We start from the raw sequence: 16,905 nt of genomic DNA on the forward strand, positions 1-16,905 counted from the left end.
AGCCAAGAAGCTCTGTTCATTTGTGCTTCCCAAGAGTCTGTACCCAGTAGGGGTCATGACCAAGGCCACTGCTAAGCTCACATCACCAGGGTCAGGGGAAGTCTCTACCAAGTTGCTCCGACAGGAAGGGCCAATGGCCAACATTCCCACAGTAGCCAAGTTCCTAGTGTGTCCTTGGTTGCTGGCTTTGCCAGGGTGGTACATCCTTTAGCCTCCGAGGGAGTGGCCCCTGTTGCTTGATGTTTTGGCGCCCTAATGACAGCATGTGCCCTGAACCACTTGTTCCAAGCCCCACTTCATCCCTCCTTCTCCACCAGTCCTTGAGAGGGTGGGTACCACTCCATCTAAACACTGTAGCCAGAAAACTCCAGCCACCTCCCCCACGCCACTGGTTCCCTTGGAGCTTGGTTATGAAACCCTTGTTCTCTTCAACAATATCTGATGCAGCGTCAGACCACCCACCCTATACAGAAGTTGGTTTTGTTTTTTTATTGGTCTTTATTATATCTTTTACCTGTTGGGTTTGACCCGTTGCTCTGCCTCTATTAAATCTTAGGGCCTAGCGAAGTCCAGGTGTATGCATCTATGTATGTGAGTACCTTCACTGAAGTCACTAATAAAGGCTGGGAAGTAAAGGGCAGGGCTTGCACATGCCACGGGTGCCCCTCCTCCTCAGCTGTCCTCCCCACACATGGACTGTCCTTTACCCATTGCAGGCGAAGGAGACGCCAACTCCCGGGGAAAACCAAAGGCCAGTGATCAGGGCGGTCCCTTGACCTACCAGCCCAGAAATCAGAGAAAAAAATGTTTTTCTTTTGACTTGACAATACTAACTCTTAAGACCCCTCCTGGCTTTCATCCTATAACAGCACTATCAGATACAAAACCTTGCATGCTGACGCTCAGCTGCCACCCTACTGAAAAACAGGACATTTGTCCACTTCAGTCTAAGCACCGCTCCTGCTCTGACGAGGGACTGCAGAGTTGGCAAGATGGAGGGGCCCATCAAGGGGGGCTGCCACCTCATGAGACTGACCATGTATAGGCAACAGGAAAATGTCCGTGGGAAAGACAAAAATGGAAGCCAACACTGGTGGGCTGTGCGCATGCCTTGGAACAGGTTTGGGTGTGCTCTGGCAGAGCAGAAGCTCCAGAGTCAGGTGTGTTTAAATGACCCAGATGACCTTAAACCTAGAGAATGGAAGCCTTTACAATGTTGGCAAATGATGTACATTCAGCAGGAGACAAACCCAGACCCAGCCAGCCGAATGAGGGGCTTCCCAAGAGCATCGGAATGTGAAGAGGAGAGAGGGGAGGCTGCCCTCTTCTCCATCTCCTTACACCCTATCCCCTAAGGGTTAACCCCCCTCCTCCCCAAGCTCCATCTCCCTTTAATCACATCTGATACTGAGCAGCCCAGCAGGAAACAAAGGTCCCATTTAGAGAAATGGGGCCGAGAAAGTGACCCCGCACTCTGGGGTGGCTGCCTGGATGCCGGCACAAAGGCGGCATTTCAGAGCTGAAATTTCAGCACCCTGCTTGATTAAAGGATTCCAAAAGCTTGGAGGAGGGTGACAGGGGTGCGAAGTCTGTGACTCCCAGAATTAACCCCGTCCAGAGCAGCAAGCACCCCTCCTACTCCTGTGGCCGCTCATCCTTCCCACCCTGACCAGGGTGTCCGATCCCACACGAGTGCCATGCCTCCTCGGGGTTGCAGTGGACCTGAGGTTAGGCCAATCTTCCGCCTAGTAAGCCAGTGTCCATGGCTGCCTTCTTTTCTAAAAACATTCCTCAGCAAGGTCTCATACAGCCCAGGCAGGTCTTGAAGCTGCTGTGCGAGCCTCCCGCCTCCACGGTTCTGGATTATAGGTGTGCCCCACCCACATCTCTACCACAGGATATGAAAGGCTCTTCCTGGGGTGGGGAAACAGGGTGCACAAGAGAGTCCATTGGCAGAGGCAGGAGAGGAGCTCCAGCCCGCGTCTGAGAAGCAGAGGCAGGAGAGGAGCTCCAGCCCGCGTCTGAGAAGCAGAGGGCACAGGTGGCAGACCAGAGAGAGGGCCACGAGAACACTGTGTGGCACAGATCCGGGACGGCTGGGCAGGTGCTTGGTCCTTGCTGACTTGCCCAACAGGGCTCTGCCTGGGGACAGTGGGGGATCACTGCACCCCCACACTTCCTGCTAGGGCACCACTCCTGAAAGGGGATCTGAGACCTTGATAAGAGCTCGAGGCAGGTCCCTAGGAACAATGGCTGGCTTGATGAGACCTGCTCTGTGATACTCCTGAGAAGGGAGAAGCCCCTGCAGCCAGTCCCCACTGGAAAGGAAATTGGGGGTTTCCATGGCAACCAGCTCCCTGGGCACAAAGACTCATCTGTCTGCTGAGAAGGCAGCTGAGGTGTCTCCCCTGCAGCAGCTTTTGCTCTGGTGCGTGGGGAGATAGAGGGAGGGATGGGGGGGCACCCACGGGGCGCTTCAGAAAGAGCTAACAGTCGCAGGGCCACCTCAATGTGGGCGCACTCTCTGCAGCAGGACAGGAACAAGGAGGCAGCAGGTGGCAGCACTGCAGATAGAGGGACAGCTGGGCGGAAAGGTGACGTTTATTATTTACATGTACAAAGTAGGCAGAGAAGTGGCACCCAGGCACAGTCGGCAGCTCTGCTCAGTCAGTGATGATGAGCTCATCCACACCCCAGTCCTCGTAGCTTCCATCTGGCAGGTAACGGCGAATGATGATTGGGATCTTCCGGGCCCTGTTATGGGGAGAAGTCCCAGGACGTGAGGGCTGGTGCCCTAGCTCCGAGCAGAGAACAGGTGGCAGAAGTGTGTGTCACATAAATGCCCTCCTTCCACTCCCAGGGCCTCACTAGGAATGAGCCAGAGATCTACAGGATCAAACACCACCTGCCCTAGACAGGCCTGAGAGCTGCATGCTGGGCTCTGGAGGAAAGGACACCACTGTCTGAGGCACTTACTTGAGTTCCTTCATGGCGATGAGCAAAGGGTCTGTCTCCCCCTCCAGCTCCACCATCACGGGAGCACACATCCTGCAGGGACAGACACGGAGACAAGGCTCAGAGAAGGTGACTATGGTGTCCTGATCCTCATTTAGCAAGGTCACCTAGACAGGGCAGCAGTGGTCTCAGTAGTATACAGGGAGCTGCCACTAAGCAGAGAGCAGACCAGCAGGTTGGATTTAAATTGTGCTTCTAAGGACAAGTCACTAGGTTGTTCTCCCCATCCCAATAGCCTTATTTAAAAAAGATATTCCCACCTCACTGGGAAAATGATGACAAAAAACCCTAAAAACTAGAAGATTCCATGCCATTCACGACTGACACTCTCTCGTTGAAGGGAGTCCTACTTTGACAACTATTTTCTTGAAAGGAAACTAAGGTACAGAAAGGTAAGCGCCTGCTCAAGGTCACACACACAGGCAGGGGGCAGAGCCAAGGTCTGCTCCTCACCACGGTGTATGGTATGTCCCATGTAACACACCGGCACCATCTAAACGTGACACTCGTCAGAAAGGATCTTCATTCTTACCACGTCAGGCCAACCCCACAAGCCCTTCACAGCAACACCCCCAGAAGGCTCCCACTCTTCCAGCCTGGGCCCATCCAAGCACCCACAACAAACTTCTACGCCTTCCTCCTCCACTGTGTTACGGTTCTGAAGTGTCCCCTATGCTCTTAAGTTAGCATGATGTCAGCACTGGAGGAGGGGCCTTTGGAAGGTCATGAGGGTAAAGAGGAGAAACAGAAATCCAGGCCAGCGGGGCTGCATGGTCTCACCGTGTCACACTCTGCCATCTTACGCTGCAGCTTGAGGCCTCATCGGGTGCAGGTGCCATGTTCCTGGGCCTCCAACCCCCAGAAATGTGAGCCAAATGTGCCGAGCCAGGAACCTGCCTCACGTGCTCTGTCACAGTCACTGCAAGCAAGCTCGGACACCTGCACATTCCATATCATTCTCCTGAGTCCCTCTCTCCAGAAGCCTGAGACTCAGTGTCCCCACCCTGGAAATGACTGTCTTCAGTGCCCGTTACATTACATATGCCTTTTGTGGCATCAAAGCCACTAGCCTACTGTTCACAGCAGACCGTGAGCTTCCAGTGGCCCAGACCGCAGCTGATGCTTGGTCTAAGCAGAGGCCCCAACACCACACAGGGAGATGTCAACTCCAGGCACGCCTCCTAAGAAAGACATCTCTCATTACTCTGGATGGCCTTACACCAATAAATCCAGGGCCCACGCCTTCTCTAGACCATCAGGACAGATTTTATATTTTATTTATTTATTCTTTAAGGCAGGGTTTCTCTGTGCAGCCCTGGTTGTCCTGAAACTCACTCTATAGACTAAGCTGGTCTTAAACCCACAGAGATCCACCTGCCTCTGCCTACTAAGTGCTGGGATCAAAGGCGTGTGCCACCACCTCCCAGCTTCTTTGAAAATTTTTTCTTATTTTATTTACTTATTGTGCATACATTGTTCCTGCCTGCACACCAGAAAAGGGCACCAGATCTCATTATAGATGGTTGTGAGCCACCATGTAGTGCTGGGACTTGAACTCAGGACCTCTGGAAGAGTAGCTGGTGCTCTGAACCTTAGCCACCTCTCCAGCCCCTCTTTAAAAGTTTTAATTACTTTATTTTATATGTATGGGTGTCTTGCCTGCACGTAGACCTATGCCTTTGAAGGACATTGAATATCCGGGAACTGGAGGGACAGATGGTTGAGTCATCGTGTGGGTGGTAGGAATCAAACCTGTGTCCTCTGCAAGAGCAGCAGGTACTGATGATTGTTTCTTCAGCCCTGGGCCAGATTTCTAATGAAGGGTTCTGAGGATCGCACTTTCAGACCTGCTGCGTGCTTTGGAGACCAACCAGTTTGAAAGCTACATTGACTATTTATTTTGATCTCTGCTATTCTCAAAAGCCTGCATTTTCCCAAGGGCAGAAACCAAGTGTCTTTCTTTCCTGAATAGAAAAATATTCCCCAAACATGGGGTGTAGGTCAGCAGTAGGCCCTGGGCTTAGTTCCTAACACCAAGAAAACAAAAGAAATACATCTCTATAAGCCTTACAGACCATGCATGGCCACCCTGGCATATCTGTAATGCCCACTGTATATAAAGCCTTACAGACCATGCATGGCCGCCCTGGCCTGCCCGGGCCTGGTCTCTCCAGATGGAACAGGAGTAACTCAAAGGCATTCTTTCCTCAGTGCCCTATGGACATGCAAAGTTCAAGTGTGGCCTCAAGTGACTCATGCTGCAATTTACCAATAAGCAAGCCATCCACCCAGCTCCAAGTAGTGAGCGACATCAGCCACCAGGTGGTGCTAGCAGGCCAGACTGAGCCCAACTGAAGCTATCCAAAGACAGAATTCAGTCTGGCTGTGAACCACAGGCAGGGAGGGCACCAGCAAAGGGCACTGGATCCCTCAGGGAAGGAGCACTAAAGCCTGGGCTATGCTGGAGCCCTCTTCCTTCCAAAGAAAAATGTCAGTTGTCTTGGATGAGGGTTGTCTGGGCATTTCACACTCTATGAATGCTCCACACTGGCTTATCAAATATCAATTTGAACCTGTCCCTGTAGGGTTGACTGACATCTTTCACTAATTTTGTTCCTTAAAGTTTTTTTTAATTGTCTGTGTTTGTGTGCCTATGTTGGGGTACGTGCAGAAAAGGAAGTGCCTATGGAGGCCAGAAGCATCAGACCCCCTGGAGCTGAAGTGACAGGTAGCTAAGACTCAGTTCCTCTACAACAGTATGTGTCCTAACTTCTCGCCAGCTTTTTTATTATTTTTGGTTTTTCAGGACGGTTTCTCTGTCCTGGAACTCACTCTGTAGACCAGGTTGGCCCTGAACTCACTTAATTTAAATGGCCACATGGAAGTCAGTGAGTGACACGCAGACAGAACAGGCTGACAGGACTGTACCCTCTGAAGGTGGCTCCAACTTTACTCAAAGGAGCCAAGGATGCTAGAGAAAAGTCTATTGCTGCCCACACATAAAACCCCTTATCCAGGCAGACACTGCAGTCATCTTTACCCAGGGCCGAGTGAACCTGCGGGAGGGGATGCAGACGGCACTGGGCCTCCCCATGCCCTGCGGCAGGACGCTCAGTCTGTTTTTCTTTCTCTGATCTCCCTAGTCCCTCCTTCAGCATCCACCACCACCCACACCAACATGTCACAAGTCCAGCGGTGTCTCTCAGGCTCAGGTCTAGGTTACACTAGATGGCCTGGGTCTGTCTACCGTCCCCAGAAGCCAGAAGCTACCGCAGCTCTCAGGCTTTCCCAAGTGAAGGGCCCTCCTTACTCCACCGGGCTGGCCAGTCCCCGAATCCACCGTCATTCCACTTCACGAAACAGACAGGAGTTATCCGAACTCAAGCCATGATCCTCCTGCTTGTCTCCTGAGTGTCTGTGCCACCAGGCCTATCTAGGACTTTTTTTGTCACTGTTTTCCTCGGTTACTTTTCATGGCCTGTCTTTCTTTACATGACACCACGCAGCGCATGGTCAGCAGCCCGGGGCTCACTGTGGCCCAGCTGATGGAAACCACAGCAAAGGGGCAACACTTACGCGATCTGGAGAGCCCGGGTGCCCAGGACACGGGCTCGCTCATACTTGGTCATGTAAGGAGTAGTGATGCGCTTCTGGTTGGCCTGTGGTCGCTCACCAGAGGGGAGGATCTCAACATTCTCCTGACCCTCCTGGATACCAAGAAAACAAAGATGGGAAACCTCAGGGCAAGTTTTGGGTCAGGGAAGATGATGACAATGACACTCAGCACCATTACCACTTTCTGGATGCAAGGACTATACAAAGACTCACTAATATCCCATTCCTTACCACCTTGTCAGGCAGGGATGAAGCCCCCATTCCAAGGGCTTCAAAAGCCAGCCAATCTGACTAAAGTCTCCAAGCTAGCAGTAAAGAGGACTTCAGTCAGGATATAGAGCCAGCTGCTCTGCCCAAAAGGAGACTGGTCCTATAAGTGATAAACATACCTAAACAGGAAGTCACACAAACACACAGGACAACTGAGTCAATGGGTTGAGTGACTAGAACAGTCAGGGTAAGGAGGAAGTCATACCAGAAGGGACCAGACCCCCACTCAGCCCCCTGCTTTAGCAGCCATGACAGGCTACAGAAAAGACACGTAGGCCTCTGACACAAGGAAACTCCAGATCCTCTGACCTCCAAGAGTCTAGGGCCAAAACTGAACACAAAAAAACTCCAGATCCCCCCCCCCCCCACCTCAGCCTCCTAGATCTTGGTTCCTGGGAACTGTTTGGCCATAAAAGAAACTCCAAGGGAAACAAAAACCTCTGTAGTCTCCAGGATACATTTCTGAAAACTATTGGTATCTATGAACAACAGAATAAGCCAGGTGTTGGTGGCGTACACCTTTAATCCCAGTACTCAGGAGGCAGAGGCAGGCGGATCTCTGTGAATTCGAGGACAGCCTGGTCTACAAACAGTTCCAGGACAGGCTCCAAAACAATACAGAGAAACCCTGTCTCAAACCCCCCCCCCAAAAAAAAGAAACCACACAGAATGTTCCCTCTCAGCACTGACCAATGAAAGTAATTGGTTCACAGGTATTTCATGCCAAAATAGGACTTTGAGAAATTCTCGTAATTGTTCCCAAATGTCAACCAATCACTAACCAATCTGTACCTACTGATGTAATCCTGTAACTTTTGTCTTTAAAACCTAGCAGTAGCCGGGCAGTGGTGGCACACACCTTTAATCCTAGCACTCAGGAGGCAGAGGCAGGCGGATCTATGTGAGTTCGAGGCTGGGCTGGACTGACAGCCTCCAAAACAATACAGAGAAACCCTGTCTCGTAAAACCAAAAAACAAAACAAAACAAAACAAAAAGTAGACAGGAAACTTCACTCCCTCTGGAAGCTGCTGTGACAGCTAGCCAGACAGGGTTCCTGTCATGGGTGGATGAACAATCATTAAACCTTGCTTTTGCAATTTAGTGGGTCTGTCTCCCTGGTGGTCTCTGGGGATCTTCGAAACTTGGGCACAACAATATCATACTGAGCAATGACTGGCTACACATCTGTTCAGGCTATGCTGAGGACACACAAGGCCCTGGGTTCCATCCTCTGCAACACACACACACACACACCTGGCCAAACACTGCCATCCACAGATACTGAGGCTCTGAAAGCAGAGCCATGACCTAGAGAAAACACGCACAGAGCAGCAGCTGCGGCCAGGAATGCACACAGCCTAGAGTTTACAGGACTCTGAAACCAAGAACAAGGGCCTAAATGTGGGTCCTCAGTCTCCATGTAAGAGTCTGGGTAGACAACAGTGTGTGCCTATATCCACAGAACTAGGAGGCATCGACAGAAAGATTTCTGGGGCTTGTTGACTGACAGCCTAGCCAAAGCAGTGAACCCAAGTTCAGAGAACGACAGAGGCTAACACCTGACAGCAACCTCTGCCCCTCCATATGCACTATACAGCTGAGCACACAGGACACAGACACACATGTGCATATGCACACATTTTTCTTTGTTTGAGACAGGGTTTCTCTGTGTATCCTTAGCTGTCCTGGAACTTATTCTGTAGACCAGGCTGGCCTTGAATTCACAGAGATCCGCCTGCCTCTGCCTCCCGAGTGCTGGGATTAAAGGCGTGTGCCACCACCAGCTGGCACACACCCACACACAAAAAAATTTTTTTAAATAGAAAGTGTTTGCTGACTACTTACTATAGGTCCAATGGTATTTTAAGTGCTTAGGATAGAGTACTGAATAAAACAGATCAAAGCTACTTCTACCAGAACTCACACCTTTAATCCCAGCACTCAGGTGGCAAAGGAAGGATGATTTCTGTGAGCTAGAGGCCAGTCTGGTTTAAATACTGAGTTCCAGGGCTAAGTACTAAGAACAAGTCTTTTTTTTTTTTTTTTTTTTTTTTTTTTTGGTTTTTCGAGGCAGGGTTTCTCTGTATTGTTCTGGAGGCTATCCTGGAACTCGCGCTGTAGACCAGGCTGGCCTCGAACTCACAGAAATCCGCCGCCCTCTGCCTCCCGAGTGCTGGGATTAAAGGCGTGCGCCACCAAAGCCCGGCGAAGAACAAGTCTTAAAAAAAAAAATCCATGGGGCTGGAGAGATGGCTCAGAGGTTAAGAGCACTGACTGCTCTTCCAGAGGTCCTGAGTTCAATTCCCAGCAACCACATGGTGGCTCACAACCATCTACAATTCAATCTGGTGCCCTCTTCTGGCAGAACACTGTATATGTAATAAATAAATAAATCTTTAAAAAAAATCCATAACAAGACTCAACAAGCCGGGTGTTGGTGGTGCACACCTTTAATCCCAGTACTTGGGAGCCAGAGGCAGTCGGATCTCCGTGAGTTCAAGAAACAAGAGCTAGTTCCAGGACAGGCTCCAAAGCTATGCAAAGAAACCCTGTCTCAAAAAACAAAAAAAAAGGAAAGAAAGATAAGATGCAACAATCCTAAGACGTATCTGAGGTGACACTTAGGCAAAAGCAAAGTGTGTCTGTAGGAGACACACTCCTGGAAAGGGGAGCGGTGAAACCTGTGGGCCACCATCACACCCCACTGTCTAGCATCCAGGTTGCAGTGCAGGAAGCTGAGGATGGCTACTGACCTCCTCGGCGTTTTCCAAGTCATCTAGTCCTTCGTCCTCTTCCACATCATCAAAGTCATCGCCGTCAAAACTAAGCCAGAAGAAACTGGTGGTTAGAATCACCTGCCAGAAGCAGGGACACAGCTTGGGGCCTCTGCTGTGATGTAGGAGGGACCAGCAAATCTCAATAAGGGAATCCAACTCTGGCTTCACAGTGTTCCAGATGAATGTGTATATGTGAATAGCATCTCTTTCTTTCATATACATGTGGGTTGTGTGTGTGTGTGGGTGTGTGTGTTTCACACTTTAATCCCACCATTTGGAAATGGATCTCTCTAAATTCCTTTTTTTCCTGAGACAGGGTTCCTCTGTTCTGGCTGTCCTGCAACTCGCTTTGTAGACCAGGCTGGCCGTTTCGAACTCACAGAGATTCGCCTGCCTCTGCCTCCCAAGTGCTGGGATCAAAGGCGTGCACCACCACCGCCCGTCCCGGCTGTATCTCTAAACTCGAGCCACCTGGTATACAAATAAATAAAATATATGTCCAAAATTCAGCGGGGTCTGGTGCCTCACAACACTTGGGAGGCTCAGCAAGGAGGACTGTGGCGAATTCAAAGCTAGCCTTAGCTACAAAGTGAATTCCCGACCAGTCTGGGTTTCAGAGTGCGACCCTGCCCCAAGCAACACTAAACTTACGGCCACCTCTGCTACAAACCAGCGCCCGCTCCCAGCCTTCCAAGGCCATGCTCTGGGTTGCTTCTTTCTTCCTAATTCCACGAACTACACGAACTACACCACCCGCATTCCCTTCCAGAAAGGGGGCGCCCGGGGGGCAAGGGCTACACGCGCTTGACTCTGCATGCTGCCCCGCACTGCTCCGCGAGGTAGGAAGTTCTGAAGACTTCGCCCCACAGACCCGGCATCCGGGTTAGCCTGTGCTCCAAGCGCCCGGCTCGCACCACGACCTCCTCCCCTCCGAGCCCGCGCTCACTTGTCCTCGTTGTCTGACATGACGCCTTCGCCGCACTGGCCGGTCCCGAGCGCGGAACCGCGAAGCGCGCCACAGCGTCCCCCGGCACTACGCGTGGTCTGCGCCTGCGCCGTTACCCAAAGGCAATCACTTCCGGGAGGCAGCAGAGGCGGGTCGCAAATGCGCGTGCGTGGGGGCGTGTACGCTGGTTACCGTAGTAACCAGATGCGCTTGGTGCGAGCGCGGACACTCTGGCTTCCCCCGGGCTCTCCTTGAAGAAGGCGCCGCCGCGGGTAGGGTAAGCGCTCCCTCCGCCGGGGACCGACGGCCGGGGTGCTGGCGACGAGAGGCGGGGACTGCGGCGCGGTGAGGGCTGCTCATTGCCTCTCTCCCTCCTAGGGCCTCCCATGGCTTCACAGGAGAGGGTGGACGCGGTGACCAAAGGAAGTGGGTTCCGGCGCTGCCGTAGGCAGCTCGCTTACACGCCGGGAACCTGCGAGCTGCTCAGAGGTCAGTGCTCTAGAGAGACAGCGACAGGAGACTGGGATTCTGAAAGGTCCGGGAAAGGGTCAAAGGCCAGAGGACGGAAAATCGGGGGGTGGTTAGCTCATCTTTACATCGCACTTTCAATGAAGCCTATCTCCCTCCTACCCCGGTAAGACCCTCTCACACTATCAAATGCAATTCCCTACACTGGGCTTAGCACAATATATAGTCGATCGGATAGGCGTTTAGTTTCCCAACTATCACCTTTAAAAAAAAATGATTTATGGGCTGGAGAGATGGCTCAGCCGTTAAAGGCTAGGCTCACAACCAAAAAAAAAAAAAAAGATTTATTTTATGTGCATTGATGTTCTGCCTGCAAGTTATGTCTGTGTGAGGGTGCCAGTTTCCCTGGAACTGGATTGCTGGGAAATGAACCCAGGGCCTTTTTTTTTTTTTTTTTTTTTTTGAGACAGGCTTTCTCTGTGTAGCTTTGGAACCTGTCCTGGAACTAACTCTGTAGACCAGGCTGGTCTTGAACTAAAAGAGATCCATCAACCTGCCTTTGCCTCCAGAATGCTGGGATTAAAGATGTGCGCTACCACTGCCCAGGTGGGATGTTAATAAGAAAAAAATTAACGAGAAAAAATTATAGAGCTGGGGTATAGCTCAGTAATATATGCTAGGCATACATGAAGCTTGGGTTTCAATCCCATCACACCACACACAAAAAGGCTTGTTACAGTTGGAGAGATGGCTCAGTGGTTAAAAGCATGTACTGTTCTTCAAGACCCGAGTTCAGTCCCCAGCACCCAACTTAGCCTCTCACCAAAAGTGTGTGTCTCCTAGGTAAATATAATGATATGGGAGTGTGCTGCTTGAGAGGACTGCCTGAGCCCAAAAATGTTTGGCCTGGATAATTAATAATGGTCTTTAAAATAAAGTGAAATAAAGAATGTAGAGACGGGTGTTGGTGGTGCACACTTTTTTTTTTTTTTTTTTTTTTTTGGTTTTTCGAGACAGGGTTTCTCTGTATTGTTTTGGAGCCTGTCCTGGAACTAGCTCTTGTAGACCAGGCTGGCCTCGAACTCACAGGTGGTGAACGCCTTTAATCCCAGCACTCGGGAGGCAGAAGCAGTCAGATGTCTGTCTTGGAAAAAAAAAAAAAAGCACTGGCTGCCCTTCCAGAGGTCCTGAGTTCAATTCCCAGCAACCACATGGTGGCTCACAACCATCTGTAATGAGATCTGGTGCCCTCTTCTGACCTGCAGGCAGATATGCAGACAGACACTGTATACATAATAAACAGACTTTAAATAAAAAGCTGCATATAGTAGCTCATGACTTTAATCCCAGCACTCTGGAGGCAGAGGTGGGTGGATCTCTTCCAAGTTTGAGGCCTGCCCAATAAACAGCATGTTTCAGAACAGCCACATAGTAAGACCCTTTCTATAGATAGATAGACAGATAGATCGATCGATAGATAGATGATACAGACAGACAGACAGACAGACAGACAGACAGATAGATAGATAGATAGACAGATAGATAGGTGGATAAATAAATAGAAAAGGGGAAAGCCTGGCCGGGCGTTGGTGGCGCACGTCTTTAATCCCAGCACTTGGGAGGCAGAGGCAGGCCGATCTCTGTGAGTTCGAGGCCAGCCTGGGCTACAAAGTGAGTTCCAGGACAGCCTCCAAAACCACAGAGAAACCCTCTCGGAAAAAAAAAAGGGGGGGAGCCTGAAGTGTCTTGTGCTCTAGAGAAAAGGAAACAAGCAGAGCACTTCGTTGAAGTTGGGGAGGCAGTGCTAGGGTGGAGTTTAGGCAGGATGAGATGACATGAGGGAGACTCGGGAGCTTGCTGCAGCTCAGGAAGCCTCACAGAGGGCTTTATTTTGCAGTGATGATGAAGGAGTCCAAACTGACTAACTTTCAGCAACGACACATCATGGACACCGTAAAAAGTAAGGACAGTCACTGGAGAGACTTCCTGGGCAGAGGAGCCAATACATTTTTAAGGTTCCTCTATACAAAAGAGAATTTATTTCAAAAGATGAAGTCAGACTTGATGGTGTACATCTCTAGTCCCAGCACTCAGGAGGCAGAGACGGGCAGATCTCTGTGAGTTCAAGGCCAGCCTGGTCTACAGAGTGAGTTCCAGGACAGCAGGACCACACAGAGAAACCCTGTCATGGGAAAAAAAAAATCCAAACTGTTTTGGCCCAGTTGGTAGAGCCCTTGCCTTGGATGCACCAAGTCCTGGATTGCATCCCCAGCACCACATAAACCAGGTGTGGTGACACATACCTAGAACCCCCATGCCATGGAAGGTAGAGGCAGGAAGACCAAAAGTTTACAGCCATCTTTAGTTCTATGGGGGTTGGATAGAGGGCCTGCCTTTAAAAAAGCAAAAACCAAAACACAGGACTGGTGAGATGGTTAAGCAGGGAAAAGTGCCAAGTGTATCTGAGTTTAATCCTAGAACACAAGTGGACAGAGAGAACTGATTCCTACAAGTTGTCCCCTGACCTCTACACATACACACACACACACACACACACACACACACACACACACACACACACACACACACACAAAACCACAAAATAAAAGACCATGCCAAAGACTCAGTGTATAAGAATGTTTATTGCAGCATTGTCAGAAGTGGTAAAAATCCAACCCCCCCCCCCCCCGCAAAAAGAAAACCAAACCAGACAGAACCTGAATGACTAGCTGAATAAATAGTGTCATCATTCTAACAACTAATACATTGCTATAAAAAATAAGTTATAAATGTATCTTTATGGAAAGTTGGCCATGATAAATTGGTAAGTGAAAAGGGTCTATTGTTGACCATATGGTTTGATCCAGTGTTTAAGAACCGTATGTGTACACACCAAACAGAACATCCTTGGATGTGTGTTATAAGCATTGAGAACGATGAGCAACCACCTAACTGTTCCTCAGCCTGCACAGGAGCAGGCTGAGGCCCAGAGACTGCCCCTTTCTCTTTGGAAAGAAAGACAAACAGGTGCTGTCACTTGGCCCTTCTATTCCCAGGAGGAGCCCCTCTGCCCCTGCAGTGCAACCCAACATCCAGCCAGAGGGACTCTCCTTCCAAGAAGCCGTCTACTGCCACCTACCTACCTCCTATCCTGGCTACCCACTCCCACCTCCGGCCTGCCAGCATGTGTCAAGCCAATGGGGCATACAGCCGCGAACAATTCAAGCCTCAGGCCACCAGTATGTGACCAGCTTGGGCTAGGTGCTCCCTTCTGTCTTCTGGGGTCATAGCAGCCTGGGACCGACAGCACCATTCCAGTAATGGGTAACAAACCAACCCAGGCAGGTCTTCCTACGGCTTTCTTTCAAACGAATCCAGCTTTCCCAATCCCAGAAGGACACGTGGCTGTCAACTGCTTATCCTCCCAGTCCCTCAATTCCATTTCCTCTGCCTCTGAGCCCACATCTGGGAGCCCCTCCTCCTGGTCTCCAATAGTGCTTTTGGCCCGGACCCCCCAGCATCCCTACAGTTCCACACACATAGGCAACCTCGGAAGCTTGTGTTTCTGGGTTCTCTTAGCTCTGCACTGAGATGCTCAACTGCTAACCTGACATGTTCTGCTCAGGAACAGCCAGGGGAGGGGCTGGGTCTGCAGCAGCCCGCTCCTCCCGACCCAGACGCCCAGCAGTGTGCACAGACAAGGGAAACAGCCGCTCTGCACCTTAACAAGACCACTTCTGGGCCCTGCAGGAGATCTGGAGAAGGAGAAACGAAGACTTCAAAATATCTTTGCCAGGGGGAAGGACACAGAGGAATGGAAAATGGCTCCTCATGTGCAGCAAGAGGACCCAGCTCCTGAGCTGGACCGGTTTGAAGAACGTGAGCCTGTGTGTGTGTGTGTGTGTGTGTGTGTGTGTGTGTGTGTGTGTGTGTGTGTGTGTGTGTGTGTGTGCGTGCGTGCGTGCGCGTGCAACATGACTTGATAGAGACCTCCCCCTACTTCCCCGTAGAGACCACACACTGCCTAGGCCCTGTGCGCTCCCACCGCCATGTGCTGACTGACAGCCCTTCCCCTCTGCAGTGGTGAAGGAAATCCAGGACAGGAAGGAATTCTTGGCTGCCATGGAGGCTCTAGGACAGGGCAAGCAATACCGAGGAATGATCCTGGCAGAAATCTCCCAGGTAGGAGAGCCCACGCAAGTGCGTAAGAGCTCCAGCCAGCACTGTGGCTAGCCTCTCAGGTGGCAAGCTCCCACCATGGTGGCCTGCCCTGACAGCAGCTCTTCCTGATGGCCCTTTGCAGAAACTACGGGAAATGGAGGACATTGACCGCAGTAGGAGCGAGAAACTTAGGAAGGCTCTTGCCACCACTTAATGGGGTGGGCCAGCCCAATGCGACCACCAGAGCAGCACGACCGTCAAGCAGTCCCCAGGTCTGCCCACCCACAGGGGCCATGCCAGACCATGATGTGGCACTGTCTTGGAGCACAAGACAAGACACTGCCCGGGAATGCAGAGGCCTCAGTGGTGCCACAGCGTTGAAGCCTTCTCTAGGGGAAAGCCCCAGGCCTACCACGTTGACACCAGGCTCACCACCTTGGACATTTGCCTAAGGGCGCCCTCTCTCTGGCTCTCCTGCCACAGCTAGCTGCCAGGTGCTCTGTGAACACCACTCTGCCCTTCCTACATCTCAGGGTCTACTTCTTTGCCTTCTTGTAGCCGGGGGCAAATGTTTGCCCACAATGATTAATTGGCCAATAAAACACATTTAACTTGGTCATCGCAAGTTCAGCCTTGTTTCCACAGGGATAAAGCCTATAATTGCTGTTTGCATATTTCCAGAGGAGCAGGGAAATAAGGTTCCTGATCACCCTGCAGTCAATGCTGACCCTCAAGACTGCGGTGTGAGAACTCAGGTTCACCAAGAAACTCCATCCTGGAGTGCCAAGAGTATGGGCAGAAGCGTAACAGAGGGGTCCACACTGAAAGGGCCCTGGCAGGGACCATGGCCTTGGGTCCAGTTCCTTTCAAGGCCTCTCAGGCCCCAACCTAAAGGAAAGCAGCCTGCTCCACACCTGGTGTGTCACCCACAACTGAGTACCTCACATCAGTGTCCTGCGCCAGTATTTTGTCATTGCCTGGTCTCTATAAAAGTATTTCCTGCACCTGCATTAGTCCCATAATTCCAATAGAACATATAATCTGTCCTCTTGCCCAAGAATAAACACAGCTACTATGCAACAGCCAGCAGGTAAGAGTCAGGTCAGTAGGGATACACCCACCACCTCACAGGCCTCGCACACTAGAAAACCCAGGACAAGTGTAGCCCACTGTGGCAAACTCAAATATGATGTCAGCATTTACAAATTATGCCTGTACAAAAACTGGATTCTGGGGTTCTTTTGAAAAGTGGGCAAGATCTGGCAAGCCTGGGCCCACATTCACAGAATACAGGTGACTTTCGTGAGGAAGGCTGTTCCCTTGAGACATGGACATGTTCCTTGACACTGAGACTGCCTCCTGGTGAATCCCAGTCTTGGGTTACAGCAGCTGGGTCACAGGGCCCCTCTGTAAGACCTCTGAGGCGGTGGCCCTGGCTCCATGTCTACAAGTGTATTTGGAAAGATTGCCTCTCCCCAAACAGGAAGGGAACCCTGCCCATGGTAGGTGGTGATGGCCAAGTCCCCAAATGCGTGGACAGCCCAGACCCTCCTGGGTGACCAGATGCCTATACATGAGGTGGAGACAGACAGGCAAGGGGGCACGGGTGTGGCTGCACCCAAGGCTACAGGGCACTGGCAGCTGAGGTACAG

The 16,905-nt window shown here is 51.1% G+C and overlaps 2 protein-coding genes across 6 annotated transcripts; one reads left to right on the forward strand and one right to left on the reverse strand.

The window, feature by feature from the left end:
- Positions 1-2,583: 2,583 nt before the first annotated feature.
- On the reverse strand, positions 2,584-10,770 carry Polr2f (RNA polymerase II, I and III subunit F). 2 transcript variants are annotated; one of them, XM_005066978.4, is made up of 5 exons: positions 10,625-10,770; positions 9,655-9,724; positions 6,592-6,722; positions 2,977-3,048; positions 2,584-2,754 (listed from the first exon to the last, which is right to left on the reverse strand). In XM_005066978.4, the coding sequence occupies exons 1-5, from the start codon at positions 10,642-10,644 to the stop codon at positions 2,664-2,666; spliced, it is 384 nt and encodes a 127-aa protein (XP_005067035.1). In that variant the 5' UTR covers positions 10,645-10,770; the 3' UTR covers positions 2,584-2,663. The 2 variants fall into 2 exon arrangements, with proteins under 2 accessions (XP_005067035.1, XP_040610101.1); XM_040754167.1 differs by lacking the exons at positions 6,592-6,722; positions 9,655-9,724; positions 10,625-10,770 and adding an exon at positions 3,796-4,210.
- Positions 10,771-10,781: 11 nt separating this feature from the next.
- CUNH22orf23 (chromosome unknown C22orf23 homolog) lies at positions 10,782-15,878 on the forward strand. Of its 4 annotated transcripts, none has more exons than XM_040754163.1 (7): positions 10,782-10,901; positions 11,003-11,113; positions 12,990-13,052; positions 14,149-14,331; positions 14,843-14,971; positions 15,174-15,274; positions 15,396-15,878. In XM_040754163.1, exons 2-7 carry the CDS (start codon positions 11,011-11,013, stop codon positions 15,465-15,467), a joined length of 651 nt encoding a protein of 216 aa, XP_040610097.1. In that variant the 5' UTR covers positions 10,782-10,901; positions 11,003-11,010; the 3' UTR covers positions 15,468-15,878. The 4 variants fall into 4 exon arrangements, with proteins under 4 accessions (XP_040610097.1, XP_040610099.1, XP_040610098.1 ...); XM_040754164.1 differs by having other exon boundaries at positions 10,795-10,896; XM_040754165.1 differs by lacking the exon at positions 12,990-13,052.
- The last annotated feature ends 1,027 nt before the right edge of the window (positions 15,879-16,905 follow it).

Source organism: Mesocricetus auratus, unplaced genomic scaffold (assembly GCF_017639785.1).
Source record: "Mesocricetus auratus isolate SY011 unplaced genomic scaffold, BCM_Maur_2.0 Super-Scaffold_100010, whole genome shotgun sequence".
Taxonomy (NCBI): Eukaryota; Metazoa; Chordata; class Mammalia; order Rodentia; family Cricetidae; genus Mesocricetus; species Mesocricetus auratus.